This window comes from Ischnura elegans, chromosome 12, assembly GCF_921293095.1.
Source record: "Ischnura elegans chromosome 12, ioIscEleg1.1, whole genome shotgun sequence".
Lineage (NCBI taxonomy): Eukaryota > Metazoa > Arthropoda > Insecta > Odonata > Coenagrionidae > Ischnura > Ischnura elegans.
The window spans coordinates 16,084,455-16,107,727 of NC_060257.1; the positions used below are offsets into that span (position 1 = coordinate 16,084,455).

The window sequence follows — 23,273 nt, forward strand, 5'->3', positions numbered from 1 at the left end:
AGGGCCCCTGCACCTCTAACTTACCCTGGCGGGTGAAAATTTGCAAAGGATTTTTTATCTTCGTTGAGAAAATTTTACACTCCAACTACTCACTGCAAAGACTCATATCGTAATCGGAATGAAAATCTAACGGAATGATGCCGAACAGAGCTTAGCACAATATTTCCATTCTTCCGGTATTACCGCGTCAGTGTTTGGTTTAAGACAACAGTTTCGCTGGCACTACTGCCAACGTTTTCATGTCGAAGATGCCGGTCCACGATTCTTGTCCTCCTAATATAAGGGCTTAGTCCCACCAATTGTGGCTGCTGCTCTCTCACTGGCCCGTTTCATCAGTCTCCTCCAATTGGCATCCGAGTGGTAGCCATCTAAACTAAGCAGAGCCCCCCTGATATTCTATATTTAAATTCATATGAATAGCATATTATATGATGGTGAAAACTATTTGCCTCAGACGTACCATGCTTCATCTAACCAATTCAGACCAAAGTACTTGACGTCTTTAACTTTGAGTGAGTGATAAAATTTTCGATGAAACCGATATATTCACGCTGGCTGCCCCTGGCTGCATTCCTGAATAGGGCATATCGATGGCTAGGTTCTAACAACACGTATCTCAAAAATAGCAACTTTTCAGGAGAGCAAAAAAAAAACGATTAATTTTTTCTAGTCGTACGCTATAATTAAAAACAAAAATTCGTTAAACTGAAAAAGAAGCATACACTTGCCAACAAAGAGTTGTTTTTTGCTTGAATTTTATTTTTTAACGTTATTACACTTTGTTTAAGATACCTGTGTCAAACTGGACAAATTTTGAGATACGTGTTGTTAGAACTTGGCCATCGATGTGCAGTGTAGGTACCTTTGAGAGCGAGTGGGCTGAGCGTCATGAGGAGCTCAGCGACGAGGGAGTCTGCCGCGCCCGTCTGCTTGATGCCGCTCCCTTCCCGCGAGTACTGCACTATCAGCTTCACCAGCACCCGGCACCCATTCGCGTGGATCAGCTGGCTCACCGAAGAATTTCGGCGCACGCCTGAAAGAAAAAGTAAGAGAAAAAAAACATCAGCCACAGTCGGTCCACGCAAAATCTTATACATGGTTCCCATCCAAACTGAAATATAAAATTCACGGTTTTTTCCAGGTTTTCGCGGTCTAGATATCGTCAAATTCACGGTTTTTAGATAAATTATTTTAGGCAGAAATATTGATCACGTAACGCTCATCGGCCGCACGTTAACTTCAAATGTAACAAACACAACAGATGCCTTGAATGCAAAGGCAGCCATGAAAGTGCTATCTCTCCTGACGTCGCAAGCAAAATTCAGCTCCGGCTTAAGTTTGTGAGCGGGAAAATGGAGGGAGCAGTGTGCCGGAGAAATTAATAAGTGTCTGAATTTTCGCCAGGGTTAATGGACACTTTGGTTACCAGTCTTCCGGCTTTGGTACAGGCTTGAGGTCAATGTGTCATCACGGCACACGGACCAATAATTGCGCTTAGAATATACGTGTGGTGATAAATGCGTGGGCAGTGTCTGCGCATGACTGACCTTCAAATATGATGGACGTTTCAATTTTTCTCTTGCTCTTTCAATCGTAGTTCTAAAATCAAGTTTGAGAGATTTTTAAGGTTTTATGACGAAATTCACGGCTATTTCCAGGTTTTTTCACGGTAGACTAAATTCACGGCTTATTCACGGTTTTAAGGTTTTCACGGTTGAGTGGGAACCCTGTTATAGCACTGATCAGCCGCCGATACCAGTACAAACGAATAGAGCACGAATAAAGCGATCATTATTCCCGTCCCTTCCGAGCAATAGCTCCAATCATTCGTAGATCTCTCCATTTCCCGGGTTTTCGCCGCGTTTTTTTGTCAGAGGTGACGACAGTTTCGCCAGAATTCCACCAGGCGTCTTCAGGTGAGACATGTAGATCCATGAAGATCCGCCAGCAGGAACACAAGAGGGCCACACAGAAGAAGAAATTCGACCTCAATCGCTGATACGGTCTTCCAGCCAATCAGAAAAGTACGGCCGCTAAAAGCGATTGAACCTCAAGCTAACCAATAAATAATTCCTTACCAGTTTTTTTATGGATATAAAATAAGATATTTTATAGGATATATTTCATTACAATATTCTTCGTTCTTCGCAGCTCAATTCCCGTTAGGGGTGGCTGTTCCTACCTAGCTGCCTCCGAATCTCACCCTTCACTAACATCCCTTTTAATCTCAAGGCATCTAACCCTTTTAAGTCATACCCTTCTCCCTCGAATCATTCTCTACACAATCTTCTCTTTGGTCTTCCCCTCCTTCTCTTCCTTTCTACATTCTAAATTTCCAAATCTGTTCCTATCATACTCCTTATCCCTTCTTAAAATATATACGACCGAACTATTGCATTCTTCCCATTTGCACCTTCCTTCAAATCTAAACTACTCCTCCCGTCTCCCTTAGAGTCTTATTCCCAAGTCTAATCCTCATTACGATATAAATTATTTGAATAAATTGACAATGATCACCAGTTGATTGATTTAAAATATTCATTATTGAATTAGCTTTCATGCCTTATTTTTAAGGTGTAACATCGAGCAAATACCCCAGGAAGATGAACATTAGGGAAAAAAGGAATTATGTTGGAAAAGAGAGAAATAAAGTGCCAATCCTAGGATTGCAGTACTACGTACGAATTAAAACTTAGCGCATGAGGAATTCTTACCAGGTTTCGGAGAAACACATTCGTGCAATATGGAAGCCAGACTGAGGGCCAATGAGACATCATGAACTTCCTGGAAAAAAAGAAGAAAAGTATTCTTAATCAATTGCAACATATATTGTAAAAACAGTTTAAATATAAATTTCAATTATAAAAGGGTCGAGGAAATTATTGTTTCACAGACATCGATAACACTTTCTAAAAAGTTTTCCAATTAAATTTTCAAGTAAATTCGAGTCTCTCATCTCTCGATTTTTTAATGTAGGTAAACCTAGACAGCTCAATAGGAAAATTCTTCAGATTGCATGTGCAGACATGTGTTGACATATGCAGTATTCTTGATCAACAGCAGCAAATATAATGATGATATAATCAAAAATAATAAATGATCTGATGATAAATTTCAATTATTGGAAAGCTAAGGAATTTATGTTTGGCAAACATCTGGATAATTCCTAAGGGAAACATAACACTGATAAAAAGTATCGTTTTCCTAGTAAAATTTGTGTCGAGAATCCGTAACATTTTTTTATCCGAGCTGACATCCAGTCATCTCCCGCATTCTTTTTGTAAAGTTGGCAACCTTATACAACGCATTCGAGCAATCTTCCAGATTTGCACATGAAAGTAGCGAGGATCAAAAGAAACGGGTAGAGGGGCGATGGAAATGCGAAATTTTGCCAAACATATGTATATAAAAATAAGGACGCCAGGAGCGGCAGGAGGTTTGCGAAAATAAGGGATGAAAGAGGGAGGGGGTAGATGTATGGAGTGGGATGATAGAAAGAGCAAATGGCACACACGAAAAGAAGGGTTTTGGGAAGAAAGGGAAGATTGACTGTGTATGAGGTGGAGCAGAGGCACTCTTTTTATAAACACCAACAAACAACGATTCACACTACATTTAAAAACGGCGAAAAAGTGGCTTGAGAGGCGATATTCTGATATTTCGCCGGGAAAATAGAGGCGTTGGAATTAGCCAAGGTGACCCCTTGAGACACGGGAGGACAAATGGTAGGAAAAATTGCTCCACAGGATATTTGGGTCGCTGAGATTTCATGGTTAAAAATCACGCGATGCAATAAATTGCGAGGCGACAAAAAAGTTCTTCGGATATTTAGGAGTACTGTCAGTATTTCGATGTGATGAATGCAAAAATGACACTCAAAACATCATACCACCCACAGTTTTTGCTCAATTCGTAGACATTTGCAATTGGGGGATATGAAAATGTAGACAAATGTATTTTTTTTGCTGATTTGCTGCTATGTACATGGGGCATTTATTGTGTAAATAATGGTTTTTGAAGCCTTTCTCAAATTTTTTGTACTTATGTTAGTATTTTATGCTTTGTATTTTGTTTTTTTATATACATTTCTGTGTGTGTTGAAACCTATCAACTAAGCTGGTACTTTGCATTTTATATTTTTGTCTCTATGTATTTTCTGATTTTATGTTACCACCCGACTTTATGGCCGACATTTAACAATTTTTGTAACATTAATAATAATAATAATTAATGACAATGAAATGCATTGATATTATTAAATATCCTGATAACTGAAGAGTAGACCACTGTGCAACATTCCATCAGAATATCACGGAAAAATAATATCTGAAAATTCGGGTCGCTAGGAATATAGACTTATTGTAGGTGATAAGATGTTTTGCGCATCATTTTAAAATTCAGGAGGCAAAATACACGAAGAAAAAGTTCTTCAACTGTTGCATAGAGTTACCGATATTTTCGTTTCCGATGGTGGACATCGATCGATGGTGCCGATCGACTGCCAATTTTTTTATATTTTGCCGGGAAAACAGAGGCGTTGGAATAAGCCAAGGTGACCACTTGAGATAGAGGAGATAAATTGGTGTGAAAAATTGCTCCATAGGAGATTCTAGTTATCGAGATTCCATGGTTAAAAATTAGTTATTGCAACAAATTGCGAGGTGACAAAAAATTTAAGTTTAATCAATTTTATTTAATTGGATTGATATTACTAATAGAATAGTGTAAGGATTAATAAAATATCCCTCAGAAAGCCGTAACACTCACCATTTCGAACCATATATCTTAAAATTCCGCAATTTATTAATGTCGCACCTAACGCTTATCCTGGTGGGTATTCCATACCCCCACACACCCCGGTATTAGTTGCACCTAAACCCCTCCAGCCTTAATTCCTAGCTGCGCCCCTGTGGGACAGAACCCTGTTCGTATTAGCCGAAATAATAATAAAAAAGCAAACGAGGCAGTCGTGGGACTGGCCGACAGAAGTGAAAACTGAAATCATTATTATCCATTTATTTTTTATATAGATTTAAATTAATGAACTTATACAATATACACTATAGATTTTTATTTTCAATTTTAATATTTTTAAAACAGAAATACTTTAACAGTATAAATATTAACAAAGTTTATATATTAATCTCTATTAACAGTCTACAAAATAATACGCACTGTATAGAAAAAGTACATATGTACAGTATAGAACTAGAAGCAGACAGATGCCAGTATTCAGTATTTAAAGTATAGCGCTGACGCAACCTATACCATTGTATACACTATACACACTTTACATATGTATATCTCGCTGTAGCGATCGCGGTGTCGGGTCGGTGACGCTCACGCGAATTCTATGCTTTTACCCCATCCCACAAAAGTACTTAACGCCGCTAAAGAAGTTTTCACTTCAAAAAACCTGTTTGAAACGAAAGAACGAATCATAAGCGTGCGGAGTGCATAAGGACCCCGTAACGGGACAAGAAAATGGGAATTACCGCGAGATTCGGAAAATGATACATGGGTCGAGCTATCACTTTGCTCGTCTTTGAAAACCTATCACTCCGAGGAACGGAAAAATTGATTCAGGCTTAAGAAACGACTGGCTGAAAAATGTTAGTGAATTGGTGCTGAGGCTTTCGCGGTTATTTCGTGACAGTTTTTTCTTCGAGTGTTGGTCGCGTTGATTCAAGGGAGGCAAACATGACGACGCCAACTGGGAGACAGGCGAAACTGTTTTCCCTAAAAATTAATCAAAGCGGCCTAAACCCGAAGAAAATGCGGTCGATGGTAGTAAATGTTTGGTTACCGATATTCGTGTGTTTTCTGAGTGCATATTTCCGTGTGTAGTACGTTTCAAAGTTATACTCTTCTTCATCAAGGTTCATTTGCCATATGGATACTATGACCCTAAATACGTATTATCGATATTGACAATATTATGTCATAAATGTAGGTGATACGATGTCTTGAGTATCATTTTGGAATTCAGGAGGCAAAAATATAATATTTGAAAAAAATTTCTTCGACTGTTGCATAGTACCTATTATCGATTATATCTATCGATGGCAATCGGCTGCCGATCACGTTTTTTCAATACTTTTCTCCTAACTGCTAGGCACCTACTCCGTGATGAAGCCAATGAATGTAAAATATTTCCGCTTTTTAAGCTCAGAGTAAACACAACAGATGAATTGTTTTTGGAGCGACTTTTCCTCCTTGGAGCGATTCCACATGTAATTTTCATTTATATATTATACACCTTTAACTACTGGCCCAGAAAGCAAACAAATGTAATAATATATGATCTTGTTTTTTCTCGGCGAATATTTCTTATAAATATTTCTCGGGTTTCTAGCCGAGTGAGACTTTTTTGGTCTAACGTTTCGACGGAACACTCTTCCATCTCTCTGAGGACGATGGAAGAGTGTTCCGTCGAAACGTGAGACCAAAAAAGTCTCACTCGGCTAGAAACCCGAGAAATATTTATAAGAAATGTAATAATGATTGGGGGAGGAGTTTATACATATGATTGCCACGACCTGAATATATTTTGTAATATTGGAACGTGGATTGGAATCGTAAATAACGACAACATCAAATCAATCCTATACAAACTAAAAATATATAAAATCTAGTACATTCGCACTCACCGAAAAAAGGGACACCTAGTAACTGGTATTCACAATACAAGAACGTTTCCACCAAAATTCGAGATTTAATAATAGAAATAATAGTCTTTTTAGCTATACATAAATAGCAAATGTAACAGCAGCGGTTTTGGCTAACCCTCCTTAAAGATACACGCGGAAAAAAGACATTAACATAGACTGTGACTGGTGTACCCTCAGAATATGTATAGAAAAGACTGAGAAAGTAAATGTTAAAGAAAAAACATCATGTAATCGACTGATAAATACACAGGGTGTTTTATGAGGAATCTACAATACACTTCAGGAGGTGGAAGACACTTTGACAAAGAAGAAGACATTTTTAGCACTTTTATCTATAAACATGGGGTCGAAACTCCTAAGCTACTGAGCTATGGCAACGCAAACATTTTTTTTATACACTTTGAAGCTACCATGAAAACCGTTTTCCTTTCGTATGCAGCCTTTTCGACATTTTATTCAACACTCTGAATTTATAAGGACATAATATAATTAAGTTTGAACGAAAATGTGAGTCTATAATAGCCTGAAACAATTATTCTTTGAGCTTAATTAAACGAGAACTTTGAGCTAGTATCAACAAGGCGATTGCACAATTTTTAATCAATTTTAACCGTTTCCATGGACACTGCAAAGTGCATCCAAAAAGATCTTTGCGTTGCCATAGCTCGGTTACTAAGGAGTTGCGATCCCATGTTTATAGATAAAATAATGCTTAAAAATGCCTTCCCTACCAACTTCTGAATTATCGCAGATTCCTCCTGAAACGCCGTGAACATAAAGATGCGATAGTTGATAGGAATTTTGCCAAATATCACTGTACAATACAGAGTAGTTCAGAGAGCTTCTAATTTCAAATCAAGGAACGCTTTGTTGCCCAGGATTCTCGGAAAACGGTTGCAAGAACACGCTCACGGCTCAGCGCTAAATCTTCAAAGAAGGGAGACCACGGCACTGGTGGGGAAAGTTTTGGTTAGACCCTCATCCAAATTTTCATTTGTCACATAAGAAATAGTTTCAGGATAGATGTGGTGGAAATAGGATATATCCATGATCCTCTATATTATTTCTACTGTATAGGTACCTTTTTCTCAACTTATACGCAACCAAACTCAACAAATGAGGTACCAAAATGGACAGAATTTATCAGAGAACATGCGACGGCATATCTTACTTCCTAAATATTGCTATTGTTTCCTAAAATTAGTTTTTTAAAATTAATAATGATCGATTTAAAAAAATCGATTCCGACAAAATTGTCCTCATCCCAAGGATACAGTTAACGCCGTCGGATCCCACCATGCCTTTTAATTTGACTCGCAGACAATTTCCCATCAAAGTTTCCTATGCGATGGCTATTAACAAGGCTCAGGGTCAGACTTTGCAAAGAGCTGGCTTATTCCTGCCTGACCCTGTATTATCTCATGGCCAACTTTATGTAGCATTCTCTAGGGTAAGATATTTTCAAAATATTTTTGTAAATATTAAGGAAAACGCTAAACAAGTATTAACAGAGGACAGTGTAATTACTTCCAATGTTGTGTTTAAAGAGGTCCTCTGACCTCAATTTGTACATGAACATTCCAATTAAATTTGTACATAAGACCCTGTCTTTTTTTCTACATTTTAAAATTAGAAACGCGCCTATCCCTCTGTGGACCTGCATTGAAAAGAGCGGGGGAAGCCCGCTGGGAGCGGGCGCATCACGCTCGTAAAAGTCTAAACTACAAATGGTGCAAAAATACAAAAACTTCCACTACCGATCTACTTTTAAAATGAAACTCAACTACCGATCATGGTTTCGACATTCTATGTCAACAATTTCTCCTTGACAATGACAATTTTTCCTTGCCAATTTTTTGTTCATATTTTATCATGGTCAGAAAAAAAAACATTGAATATAAGAAGAAAAACCCCGGCATATATTTTAAGGTCTATTATTACACATAATAATATAATACATGTTTTAAAATATAATATACTACACTACTTGCCGGCCTCGTAGGCACCAGGGTAATGTGCCCGTCTGCCAAACTAAACGTCGCGGGTACGAACACGACCACCGAGGTACGAATCGCACCTGGGTGGATTTATCACCATCTAGGGCATGGTGATTGTCAAATAAGTAAATTGTAAGAAAGGACCATCTAGTTGTAAATTAATTATTATTACTATTACATTTTTATTCCCACAAGTATTTGTCGTTAGATTAAAATTCTGAGAACGCATCACTCGTCTATTACGAAGGAATAGTTCGTAACTTGAGAAAGTCACCTAACAGCGACCTTGCTTACATTTGCTGCGTCGATTCTTTTGTTTTTGGAATCAGAAGGATGTTTTAAAGAATATTACGATATTCTAAGAATTAGGAAAAAAATTTGGGCGACACAGTATTTCTCGCTCATTAAAATAGCACTTTTAATAACTTTCATCTTGATAATGTTCCGCTGTAACGAAACCATGGCCGGTCTCAATAAATTACCATGTGGAAATAGTAAAGTTGTTGATCCCAAACTAATGCGTTCAATACCTGTGGAAAGCCTACTCTGTGCCCGTAGCACGTAATGACTAACTGCAAAACATCTCTTGCATTTTATTAATTTTACGGATTAAGTCTTTCTGCACCAGAGCACATATATATTCACTGAATATTCAAGGTGTGGTCGTACGAGTGCGAAATAGCACCTCTATTTTACTTTTACGGTGAGAGTAAGAGCTGTAAAAAATATAAATTAGCGCGCCGCTTAATCTTAACGCACCTTTGTACTGAGTGATCATCTTGGGTCACGATTATAGGATAAAATGACTCTTTTTCATGCTTATAGCTGACGGTTCTCATTTCTGATGCGGAAAATAGCTCAATTACTGGAAAAATTACGAGGTGTCCCCTTATTCAGGCCCAAATAGAACACAGAATAACTTAAAACGAACAACTTAGTTTTGACATCATTTATTGGTGGATAAGGCGTTGAAGATCGATATGACATGCAGATTTGTGGAAAAAAAACTGTTGTCTAAAATGGTGCCAAGAAATAAACAGCTGATTTTCCTACCCGGCAACATCCTAAAGATAGGCACAAGGGAATCTTCGAGAGAATGATAAGAGAGGCTAGAGAGAATGAGCGAAAAATAGCCCGTGGAAAGAAGGCATTCATTACGAAAATACAACTTTTGTGCTCAAAGAAAACAGAATTGGCAAGCGTAGGGGCAGGGGGTGAAAAAACCCGACTGAGGAATTGCACCATTTGACTCGGAGAAATGGACCATTGGGAAGTCAGAAAGAGAGAGGAGAATGGAGGAGATACGGTTACGAAGGATAATGCTCGGAGAGATTCTCTGAAAAGAGAAATTTCATAAATAAATAAACAAGGAAACTTTCCTCTTAACCCTTAAAGGTCCATAGAGGTTGCAGCCATTGCATTGCATTACAAAATACGTTTTTAGGCTGATGATAATAATAACGCGTATATTCCAAAAACATTTAAATGAAAGCGATATTTCTAATAGTTTCTGATACACAGTCTGGGACGTGAAATAATATCAATTAATTACCGCTCCCTTAAGGCCGGGACACAATGAACGCTAACGTGAGACGCTAGCCGTTAACGGGAATCGGTAAAAATATGGCGGAAGGGAAAGCTTATGGAAGGGAAATAACCACCGTTTACGGAGAGTACGTAAACACGAGAGACGGGCAACTTTCATCTCTTCCCGTGTCCCGTACTCGGAAAGCCAATCACAGCGATACAGCATTGTTGGCGCCCCTTGCTGAATATATCAGTTGTTGTTGTCGTGCAACGTGAGCTGAAGAGAAGTCAGTTAAGGTAAGCCATTAATTAATTTAATTTACGTGCATACTATACTCGTCGATTTCGAGCATTCTTCAAAACTCTTCCTACACACAAACGAAATGACTGACGACCACAAACAAAACCACTGCGCGGGTAGTCAATTTTCTTTCCGGCCACGGGAACGTCAATTGTGACCGCACGGTGGCGTTCCCCGTCTCACGTTAGCGTTGATTGCGTCCCAGCCTTTATGGTCCATATGGACATATATGTCCCATGACATTAAAACGCTAATTTTGTGAAAAATAAAGCAAAAATGCGGAGTTGCTCGTAATAACTCCACAAGATAGGTACACATAAAGGACAAACCAAAAGGCTTGTTATAATTAACCTTCTCATTGATGTGTTATAAACTATCACATTTCTACTTCGTAAACATCATGGGTATCGGAATGGTGTGGTGGCTAGAGTGTTTGCTTCCCACCCGGCGGGCTCGGGTTCAAATCCCGGCAGTGGCAGAGAATTTTCGAAGATTGCCCGATCCCTGCTTGCATGTTGTGTGGAGGACATTTCAAGCGCAACACTCCGTCCGTCGGATGGGACGTTAAGCCGTGGTCCCCTTGGCGCCTCTCGTTAAGAGCAGGCTAATGCCGACGCCGGCTTTCTCTCCACCCTTCCTTCTATACCCCTCCCTCATGGCGCAAATGACCTCAGCTGTCGGTCGCCTCCTCCAAATACCATACCTACGTAAACAGAATTTCAAGCGAAAGTTCTTGACAATGTGGAAACTACAATATCTAAAGTATATCACAGAAAGAATTTAAAACAAGAAGCCAATAACCTATTCTTCAATTAAACCAATTCTTACAAAAATACACCTCATTTAATTTTGAGATAATTTCAAAAATTTGGGACATGTATGTCCCTTCGACCTTAAAGAGCTGAGAATGCATCGAAGGCAAAGTAAATTTCCCACCATGTCCATTTTCAAGATATCCTAAGACGCAAGAACTCAGCCATATTCATGATTCCTCTCCGGAAAAACAGACACAAGACTATGAAGACATTACAAAGAGAGGAAAGAACTACCGTCTCTAAAATACTATCCAGCTGAGTTTGACAGATTCATTACCGTTATGGCAGCAACAGCTGCGAATACCTTATTTTGTAGCACATTGCTTTACGATGCGTTTCAAACTTGAAGCCTTAAATTTTCCAACACAAGGAAAGGTACACTTTCAGAGTAAACGAAAGAGCTGGAAAATGCGCGAAGGATATTTGTAGCCGAGCACTGAAAACATCTCCCCTTCATATACTTCAGAACGAACCACACCGAAATAAAAGGTGCATGATCAACTCAGTTATATTTTATGGAGTCTGAAATATTAGAGAATAAATTTATACAAAGGCTAAAATTCATTGCCTGTTGCTTGTTACCAATCATCAGAAATTTTAAGATTGGTTTGACGCAGCTCTCCATTCCATTCTCATGTCTGCTAGCCTTTGCGCAGTGATTTATTTCTTCTCCTTTAAAACCTTTGATAATGATGCTTCATCATCACTAGTCAACAATCCTAAAGCCTGAATCACACGATCATTTTCTTTCGTCTTGTGATCATTTTTCTGAATCACACGGTCCCTCCCGCCGTTGCCTTTTGCATCACTTTCGATATCACAGCTCGTTGTCATAGGACCCGCATAACGGAAATATATAGCGTGTTTGTTTATCTACGTCGTTCCCACGATTGCCAAACGTTGCGCTGCAATTGCTCCATACGAACATGCGTTCCGATTGGCTAATATGAGGTTTTAGTGATTGTTTTAGCGACGGAAAAAGCGACCGGACGAGTGATGAAAAATAGTGATGTGAATCCTCATCGCGATCGTGATCGCGAGAAACAATTGACGGCGACGATCATTTGCGAGTGATCACTCTAGTGATCGCGATAGTGATCACTAGAAAATGACGGATAAAATGATCGTGTGATTCAGGCTTAAGATTGGATTGACGCAACTCTCTATTACGGTCCGCTATCAGCTAGCCCATTTATGTTACCGTATTCCTTCTCTTTCACATCCTTTAAAACCTGTCCTATGTAGCTCATTCCAGGCCGTCCCTTGCCCTTCTTCCCTTCCACCTGTCCTATTACGATTGTTTTTATCAGGGCACCATGCCGCATAATATGGCCGACAAAGCTATCCCGTCTTCTCCTTAAGGTTTTTAGAAGACTTCTCTTTTGTCGCACCCATCTTTGAATTTCATCATTTATTACTCGGTCGATCATTAATGTTACAAATGGCCATCAGTTTTCGCATCACCCTTTTCCATCAGAAACAACTATATTGATAGTAATTTATTCTCGTAAAACTGGTGATAACTCAAGACATGACAAGGTTTTGGTACAGGAGGGTGGTATAGATAGAAATGAGTGGCTAAAAAACGAGAAAGTTAGCATAAAAACTGCTAAAAAATATTAAAAGAAAACTAAAATGAGACGGAGAGGATCCAGATGAAACAGCCAGAAGACTTTAAGGCTAAAAGACTTAAAATGTAAAAGATGGGTCTAACTGTAAGCCCAGGGAATGAATCAAATGGGTAGGTAACGAGAGATGAGAAACAAGTCGCGCATTGAATAAAATAAAGACAACTACAAATAACTCGTCGAGGATGAGCTTTCTTAAAAAAGAATCTGTGAACATTATTTTAACTTCTTTCATTTTATAGAGAAAATTAATGGAAAAAACTAAAAATTCAACAAAAAATAATATTCTCGACACTTCGTGGCCTAAAAAAGTATGGCTTAAATATTAAAAGATTTTATTAAAAAGAACCTCGTCCATTGGACTCAAGGTAAAAAACTTCAGTACATAGAATACAAGAGAACTTGCCCACAATTATGTTCCGACAACATATCCAGCCCACATAATTTTAATACAAAATATATATAAATGAAAGAACATTTAAAAATTAATAAAAATTTAAAATATTCAGTTACAGAACTTAAATACCGAACTTATAAATAAAAAAGAACGCACAAAAAATCGTTAAAATAGAAATTATTCAGGTATAAACTATCTATACTTGAGGTGGCGGTTGGCCAGGGTGTCAAAATCCTACACACCTCGAAACCTACCGCCATTTCACCGTCCCTACCCAAGTACGAACATAGTGTACACTCTACAGCTATTTGCCGTAAAACAAGTCTTTATTAGTAAAATAGTATTTCATTGCCAGCATAGCATAATGCTTTGCTAGAATTATCAGGTACCAGCACATTTAACTTTAAAATTATTATTCGGTGACAATCTGGGGTTGCGCAGTAATATTTTCCAAATCGAGTTGAATATCGTGGTTCTTCGTTCATACATTTAAAGGCCTTAAGTGAAACGCGTGAAACTCTTTGTTTAATTTCTCCTGAATACTTGAAATTCTAATGATGGTATTGGGGTATAAGATTATTCTTATTAGGTATTGGGTTTTTGTTATTAATGTATTATGAGTTAAGTTGAAATGAAACATATTCTCCTAGTTTTTGCGTTGATAAAATGGGCTTTCAACATTTTATTTCGCATCACCCTTTCTCATCGAAAACAACTATATTAAGACTACTACGGAGGCTTCCGCGGTGAGTTGATTGGTGATTTTTTTTCGGGTTCATTCCGCGTTGACTCATATTTTGCGGACAAAAATGAGTCAAATTTATCCGCAAAATATGAGTCAACGCGGAATGAACCCGAAAAACAATCGCCTATATTAAGACTATTTTAGACCCCGCATTTTGGTCACATTTTTGAATGCCGTAGGTAAATTTAAGAGAGCGTTTCGTCAATTTTTACACCTGGATCTAAAACAAAATTTTAGTAATCCTACGTTGAAATTCTGAACTAATACCTTAGGAACACTGTCGCCTAATTATTTTGTCTATTGCTACCAATGACAATGCATTGGTTTCGGTGGGATATATGAATATTTCGATATCGCTAACCCAGGTACAGATACCATTCACATCCTTATTCACCTTGCTGATTGTCTCCTTCAGTAAATAATAAAATATGGTTGCTTATTGCTGCCAATGATGATACCCCGATAAATATTTCGTAATCGCTAGCCCAGGTACAGATACTATTAATATCCTCCTTCAAATACAGATTGAATCCTTAAGTCATGAAAAAAATATGGTTGAGGACTGGATGAGATCAATTCTCTAATGAGGAATGCTCGCATGTTATATGAATAGCACGGAAACGGTTTGCACTCATTGAATTGCAAAATAGTCATTCTTTGGCTTTCTTGATCTTTTATCCCGCACTTATTTTTCATTAAAAGCAGAATTGTTCTTATCATTTCCGGCAAATTCCAATAAAATAAGGATGAAATCGCTTAAACAAAATAGAGCGACACTTCGTTCTCAAAATACTTCCCGCTTTGTACAATACACCAAACCCCACGCAACTTTTTCCGTTAAACCATTGTTGGCCGACGGCTAGTGCTATATCACGGAAAGTGCATTCTAAGACATTTTTTCCGCCGAATTTTTCTTTACACGGGCTTTGAGGCAGGTAGAAATTATCTTTACCATCTAGCTGGCTCCTGGGAGTCTACACACTTGCATTACGCACCTGAAATGAGGAACGCATATATACAAGGATAAGCGAAAATGCCACTGTAGCGCACGCATGGGAACTAGAAGTGAGCTTTATACATTTATTTCCTACTTACCCGTACACAGCACACAACTGCATTTACATCGGGGGTTCCAACATAAACAATACACAACACACATCCATGCCATGGATAGGGGCCGCTTACTCAGGCGGGACTCGAACCCACGACCTTCAGTTTAGAGGGCGAGGCCTTTATCCTGCCGCCACCGAGGCCGGTAAAAAATATTCGCCCCCGGATGGCCTCGAACCATCAACTTTTCGGTTAACAGCCGAACGCGCTAGCCGATTGCACCACGGAGGCCGCCAATAACTTACGAAATTATATTGCCTTTAAAACTCTTATAAATGTACAGATTATACGATGGTGTCTTCACCAAAGTCGATGCAGCATTTGAAATAGCAAAGAGGAAGAACCATTCATAAGCGCTCAATCGTTGAAAATAAAAAAAAACATCATTTTCTTACAGCTGCGATATTAAATAGCAGGAAAGGAATGGGAAAACAAATGAGACCGAGGAAAAATTAGGCATACGATCAGCCAATTTAAGTTTTCTTACCTCTTGATAATACCGTATCGAGACTGGTACATGGAAAAATAAATTACCCAATGGAAGCCCTTGATGTGAGACAGCAGTACACGATACCCCATACCTTATGCCGAGAAACGTGTCGCAACTCGAAAGATTGGAGAAAATGGACACTTATACCCTGTTGGAAACCCGTGAAAACTTTATTCAGCACCAATAAGTATTGATTGTGTTCTGAATTTATACTTGGTATTTCTTTTTAATAATTAAAGTACGCATTAGACTGTTCATGCAAAACTTCAACAGCCATCTAACTTTAACGTTTATTGCCAGGTGAAAAATTCTCCAGGGCTGAAAAATCAACTAGCGGTCTTTGGCTTTGTCATATAACTGTGTTTCACTACATTTTATCGTCATCTACCTCATTATTAAAATAAAAAATAGACACTACAAAATGCGATAAACTGTTATGGAAAGTGCGATAAAATAAAAATGAATGTGCGATTTTCACGTATCTCTAATTATATTTCGGTCTAGTAATAGCAAAAAGATTCCTCTGGACTGGGGATAAATTCTCAATCCAGGGGGAATGCGCTTCTCATAGATCGGCATTATTCCGATATGATTTTTACTCCGAAAGGATGACTCCAATTGGTTGTCACGCGATCGGACTTTGTTGCGTTTGGAAATTTACATTTCGACCACGGTAGCACCCTCGTAATGCGTCGTCTGAGAAAAATTTTCAAACACAACAAATACCGATCGCGTAGTAACTAATCGGAATCCACCGTTCGGAGTGAAAAACGATCGGAATTAATTCCATCAATATCAAGAACCCAAGCCTCCCAGGGAAAATTTTTAACATTAAACATTTCACATTAATTTCCATAGGAAAATAATTCCTTGCATCTCGAATGGAATCGCGAAAATTTGGATTTCTAGGCCACAGCGAAGACCACCACAATATCGAGGTCTAATTCCCATGGTAATTCCATTAATCCCAGTCCACAAGATTTTTTTCCATGGCAAAAAGATGTGAATTTCACTCAGTTTGCGCGGCAGGACAAAATGTATCACATCCTTCTAGCTCTTTTAAGTCAATATGCCAAAACGTGTTTACCGTGTCAGATGAATGGAATGGGTAGTTCAAGAGAAAGGAGGTAACAAACATACTCATTGATGGCTATGACATTATTTTTACGCATGATATGAAAGAAAATACAAGCGAAGAAAAAGAGATAAATAAGAGACAGGGAGCGTAGGTGCGCTTCGGGATTTCCCCGTCATTTGTTTAGAGCGGCGCTTTGAAGGGATATTAAAGGGGGGACCTCGGCTCGTGGAAGGAGAGAAATAGGGGAGGGGTTGAAAAATAAATATCCCATTTGACACGATTCCAGGGACATCGTCCGGCCGCATTTGACTCCTCGGAAGTGACACGAGGAGGGTGTATTTCGCGATCTGTCCGTCTGTCCGCGCGGATGAGAAGAAAGTTTTGAATTATTTATTTCGGCGAGCGGAAAAAAAGGGAAGAAATATGTTTTGGGGTTGGACCGAATTAGAATTTGGCAGTAGGGCGGTGTAGAGGAGGGGTGGCTTTATGGGGAAAGGGAAGATTCATCGGAATCATTGGTCCCACAATGCATCTATCTATCCCACGCCTTCCTAGTGAACTCGCTTGAGTCGTCATCTGCATTCAAATTACAACACACATTCATTTGTTTACTAATAAAAAACTGCATTATATAAATTATTAAACGAACATAACCTCCCCGTCTCCTATTCATTTCTTTTTTTTCGCTTGCATTTTCTACCTTGCGTAAAAATATTCTAAATGGAAAGGTTGTTTTTATTTGCTAAGTTAACAATACTAGAGTTTTTTGTGCCTGTATCAATTCTGGCTTGATACATAGCTCCATTTGGCGTTTTAAACTTAGATTTCATGCATTTGTTATGTTTTTTATGTTGTGAAATGGAAAAAACATTATACATAGAAATTTTGTAGTTTAAAAACAATTTCAAGAAATGAAAAGTTAATTATTTTTGTAATAAAATTGCCAGAAAACTGTATCACATTTTTAATCCTGAACAATGAATATTTTTCTATCCATCTATCCAAAATAAGCTGTCAATGAATACGTTCATTGCAAAAAATGTGAATTTCATCTCAGTTTACGCGGTAGGAAGAGGTACAACACATTCTTCTAGACCTTTTAATTCAATGTGCTAAAACGAGTTTACAAGGATGCACTTCGGTACTATGGTTTGCTGCATTAAACTCAACAAAAAAAAGTCATTAAGTAAGAAGGTAAACATAAGAATTATAACTTAAAAAGGTTACTCAAGAACTCATTGAATAAATGGTCCAATTTACTTAATTTTTTAAACAACTTTTAAATTTTACAATAGACACCGTTATTTTCAGCGTACGAGGAATTTTTTTATACAGATGGAGATGCATGTTACATGGCCTCATTGCTGATTTCCTTGTTCGTACATATTGTACATGAGTATCGTAATGTCTTCTGGTTGAGTAATAGTGGACAGGAGGAGAAATAGTCTCATCTTCATCTCTTTTTATTCGCTTATATTTTGTTTCACATCATGAGTGAAAATACCGTAACAGCTGTCAAACAGTAGGTTAGCTACTTCCTCTCTCCAGACCGAACGATTCCATTCAGATGACAGGATGAACTCGTTTTAGCGTATTGACTTTAAAGAGCTAAAAGGATGTGATGTGTCCTGTCCCACCACGCAAACTGAATTGAAAATAACATTTTTTGCCAAAAAAATTCCTACGCACCGGGACAGGGTTCCCACTCAAAATAAAGTATAAAATTCACGGTTTTTTCAAGGTTTTCACGGTCTAAATGTCGTCAAATTCACGGTTTGTAGATAAACCATCTTACGCAGAAATATTGATAGCGAAATCGTCGGCCGCACGTTTACTACAAATTTAACAAACCCGACAGACGCTATGAATGCAAACGCAGCAATGAAAGTGCTATCTCTCATGACGTCACCTTTCGTAAGAAAAATTCTGGTCCGGCTAAAGGTTGCGAGTTGGAAATTGGGGGGACCAGGGTGCCAGGGAAGTTAAGAAGTGCCTGAATTTTTGCATGGGTTAATGAACACTTTGGTTACCAGTCTCGTGGCTTTGGTACAGGCTTAAGGTCAATGTGTCATCATGGCACAGGGACCCCTAATTGCGCTGAGAATAAACTTGTGCAGACAAATGCGTGGACAGTGCCGTGACTGACGTTAAACTATGATCGACAAACCGATTTTCTTTTGATCTGTCAAGAGTAGATCTAAGATCAAGTTTGAGAGATTTTATAAAGGTTTTATGACGAAATTCACTGCTTTTTCCAGTTTATTTCACGGTAGACGAAATTCACGGCTTATTCACGGTTTTAAGGTTTTCACGGTTGAGTAGAAACCCTGTAGTAGTAATGAAATTTCCATAGGGGTTAGACCTTCATAATTTAGTGGTCTGCGCAGGGGTCTAGAAAGCTAAAGGTCTGTGATTCCATTCCCAATCCAAGGAAATATATTCTACGTGGTAATTAAGGCTAAGGTAAGTCAACGGCCCGTGGTTCGATTTTTCAGTCCTGGGGATTTAATCCCGCAGGGCAATTAATTAAAAAATACGCTATGGGAAAATTTTGCAATCAACTTCAAATCTTTTTCTTTAAATTCAACAAAACACTTCCCCTGTCGCTGCACATATAAGGTCCTTTTTTATGAATTTCCGTAAGAAAACAGCGAAGGGGAATGAGTCTACATCGAGGGCCAAAACACCCACGATAAATAGTAAATAAATACAAAGATGAAATGGAACGCTAAAAGCAGTGATCACTCGATGGCAGTTTGGCCACATACGGCATATTTTCGGTTTCTGTCGATAACACAGGGCGAATAAATGTGAAAATATCTGAATATCGTTAGAATTTCAAATAATGTGATTTTTCTATTCATAAAAAAATGTATTTGAAATTTGAAGTTTAATTCAACTATGGACCTAGAGGCCCTAATTCAATGGATAGAGGCCAATAATTACGAAAGATCTTCATTACTTTGGTTGAAACTGCAAAATATGTGTCGTAAAACTGGCTAAAAACGTTATTAATCTAAGAATACAGTAACCCAGTTGGTAAATCACTTGGCTGCTGATCGAAGAAAGAGTGAGAAGAGAGTGCACTGTGCAAGCCTATTTATATTTCTTCTCCGTCCTAGTAAGCCCCACCACAGTACTTGCAGCATTTTAGAAATACTCTCAGTCTTAAACGCTTCCCCATTACATAAGCACCTTACTGCCATTCTATTCACTTTCTCAATGGATTTTTTTGTCCCTTTTCATACGGGTCCCACATTAGTGACGCACATTCTGAAATATGTCCGATTAGAGTCTAATATTACTTTTCCTTTGTAGTTCGGCCGCTTTCCTTTAGGTTTCTCATCACCCAATGCAACATTTGATGCGGATTTTTTGTTACCTGTTCCACATTTGCCTCCCAACCAAGATCTTTCATTAAATACACCCCTAAGTGTTTACACCGGTCACTTTTTGGAATTACCATACCTGAAAATGAATAGTCTCTCCCAGGTGTACTTAGTTTCCTGCTAAAAGTAACATTTTTTTACATTAATGTCCATTCCATTTTTTTACACTCAATCTACAATTTTGTTGCCATAATTTTGAAGGACTATCCTTTTCTACTTCAATATAAATTATACAGTCATCGGCGAAAGCCTAATACGGGAGCTAATGCTATCCGTGAGATCATTTGCGCGTATTAACGCGTAATATTCAAACGTCTGTGACTTAATCCTGGTTGAGTCCTACACCCATCAATCCAAGCCTACCATCGCCTAAAATCATTCAGGGAGGATGAGTGAGTTTGAATAATTATCTTGAGTTATCGAGGACATGAAAGGTCATTGTTATCTTCGACATCAAAGTTAAAGTTTTTGGACTTTTGGAAGTTGGAATTTTCATATGGTAGCATTTTTTAGCGTACAAAACAACACAATATGCACACATATATGTTCCCAAAAATAAAACAGAAGCAGGTTATCATTAAAATGAGACGATGGACAATAAAAATCAGCGAAAATGTTTCCATGCAGAAACAGAGGACCAATCTCTGCTGCTACTAATTCAGCGGCACACTAACCGCCTTGTGGAGGTGGGCCTCCCCTTTACCTTGGTGCATATACTTTGAAAGACTCACATCACTTTTATACATGTTTTGTAGACGCTTTCATTCTGTTTCATTTTCTGTAGTTAATTTGCTACTTATTTTAGAAGCTTTTTGATTCTTCAGTGTTTTGTGTTGAGTTCGCTCCTTGGTGACGGGGAGAAAAACATTGGATTGTTGAGCCGGAAGCCATATTGAGGTGTAAGGAATAATGAAAAGCCATAGATTTTTATAATCGTTTTGATCACGGTCTTAGAATATGAGAAGGTCTGGACACTCTCCGTTCAGGCATGGTCATTTAATGAAGCCGTTTCCCGTTGAGGCCGGTAGGGGCGCCACCTATCCTGAAGGGCAAGTTTCCTACGTATCTGTATACGATACTTCAGTAATTATGAACTAATTTATGGCAAAAATGAATATAAACACATTGACTGTGGTTACTAGTTAACAAGATTATATGCACTTAACATCTTATAGCGAAAAATACCTAGAAATCGTTCTCATACGTGAGTATTAATCAAATGGAAGGCGTTGGATTTCAGCTTCGTCTGCTTCCATACCTTTGTAAAATCAGTTACAGCCATAACGAAAGATTGTCAGCAGTTAAAACCTTATGTAGTGAGGAAAGGTATTTTTAAGGAAATAATTATTTATAGCTATCTTGTGGTAAACGTTAATATAAGTTGTCATAGAAGCTACGTACGCACCATTGCCTCTGAGCCCATCGGCATGTTTCCACGGCCTTATAAGAATATACTAGATGTTATTCCTTGCTTTCAAACCCTATTAACAAATATAATATCAGAAACGCAAACGGCTTCTTACCAAGGCCGAAGTGAAATACTTCTTATGAAGTGACGTATGTTAATGTTTTTAATCTCCTGAGTCTCGATCAAGTGATAATAATAATGGCAGGGCACAGCAAACCTAAAAAAATGATTCTATCCTAGGGACGTTTTGCGGGTATAGAATAGGCGGCATATTTAATCTTTGAACAGGGTGAATAATTTCCGGAAGTACCATTATTACCGTTAAAGGCTATTTTATAACGATGCTTGCCTAATCACCAAAGGAATAATTTGAGATTTAAGGAAGTAAAATACCATATGAAAGATAGAGACGAAAGAGATTTTGCAAATAATTTCCGAATAAACTTCCACGAAAACAGTGCAATGGATATAATCCGAGGGATTTGCGGATGTCTGATCACTTTCAGGTGCTGGAAAATCTGAAATATTATCTCTCGCCCAAAAATTAGATGAGTATTACGACAGAAACCACAGGCTAATACTTCTAATACGCGGTAAATGTACTTTTCATGAGAGTTGCTCGCACCATCGATAACAGCTGCATTAAAAGAAATCATCGAAAGAGGTATTAAGAATGAAAACGATACACATTTTTCCAACTTATATAATGTACTCACACATCAAATCTACATTTCCAGAATGATTACACAATGCTATTGAAACTGAGATTATTCATACAATCAATGCAAGGTAATTTCATGAAAAATAAATTTTAAGTATTCGCAATTTAACATTTCTATTAATTCTTTCTATTACTAATTTCTATTTCTAATTACTAATCATTCTAAGAGATTCAATTTAGTAGGAGAGAATGATGAATAGTTGATGAAAGCCGTCGCACATCTTGCATTTTCTCAGTGTTACTTCATTCCTCCACTGTGAATGACATTGACCACTGGAACAGCAGAACCTGTAATTTAAAATATGTATAAATTTTGCAGCTTTAGCACACCAAAAAAAGGAATCATACAGCTATTTCATCGCTTCTCAGGGTCCTTGGGGACTCTAAAAAGCGAAATCCCCGAAGTCTTGTGGCCATAACCAGTGGTGCAACGCGGTACCACACACGTCCACGGCATTTTCCTTTTTTCAGTAAATCCGCGATATATATCCACGAAATATTAATGTAGAACAGTAAGGAAATAATGCAGAAGACTAACATTCGAAAATAAATGAAAACTAAATCTTAATTAATTACAAAAATGACTATTTCCACTCACCTGTAGTATGCGCTCAACAATACGGAAATTAACTTACCCGCTAATTCTTGCCCTCCAGAATACGTGGCGCCGCCCCGGCAAACGTGCGGCAGGTTGAGGAAACGACTTCAATAAAAGACCATGGGTTCCCAATTGAGTGGGATAGGAAGTGTCATGGGGCTGGTTTTGATACATTAAAACTATATCGATGGCTAAGTTATAACAACACGCACTTATCTCAAATTTGGCCAGTTTGACATAGGTATCTTAAACAAAGTGTATTAACATTAAAAAAATAAATACAATCAAAAACAGCCCTTTGTTTGCAAATGAATGCTTCTTTTTCAGTTTTATGAACTTTTGGTTTTCAATTTCAGTTTAAAATTTAAAAAAAAAATAATCTAAGACAAGGTCTCAAG

At 38.1% G+C, this 23,273-nt stretch overlaps 1 protein-coding gene and 1 non-coding gene across 4 annotated transcripts in view; both read right to left on the reverse strand.

The window, feature by feature from the left end:
- LOC124168780 (cytosolic carboxypeptidase 1-like) overlaps positions 1-23,273 on the reverse strand; it is a 291,230-nt gene that overhangs the window by 138,876 nt on the left and 129,081 nt on the right. For all 3 annotated transcript variants that reach the window (XM_046547079.1, XM_046547078.1, XM_046547080.1), the window contains exons 4-5: positions 2,715-2,784; positions 863-1,033 (exon numbers count right to left, since the gene is read on the reverse strand). In XM_046547079.1, the coding sequence (XP_046403035.1) occupies positions 863-1,033; positions 2,715-2,784 (241 nt within the window). The remainder of the gene's footprint in view (positions 1-862; positions 1,034-2,714; positions 2,785-23,273) is intronic.
- On the reverse strand, positions 15,349-15,422 carry Trnan-guu. Its single transcript has one exon. It is a non-coding gene; the product is annotated as a tRNA-Asn (tRNA).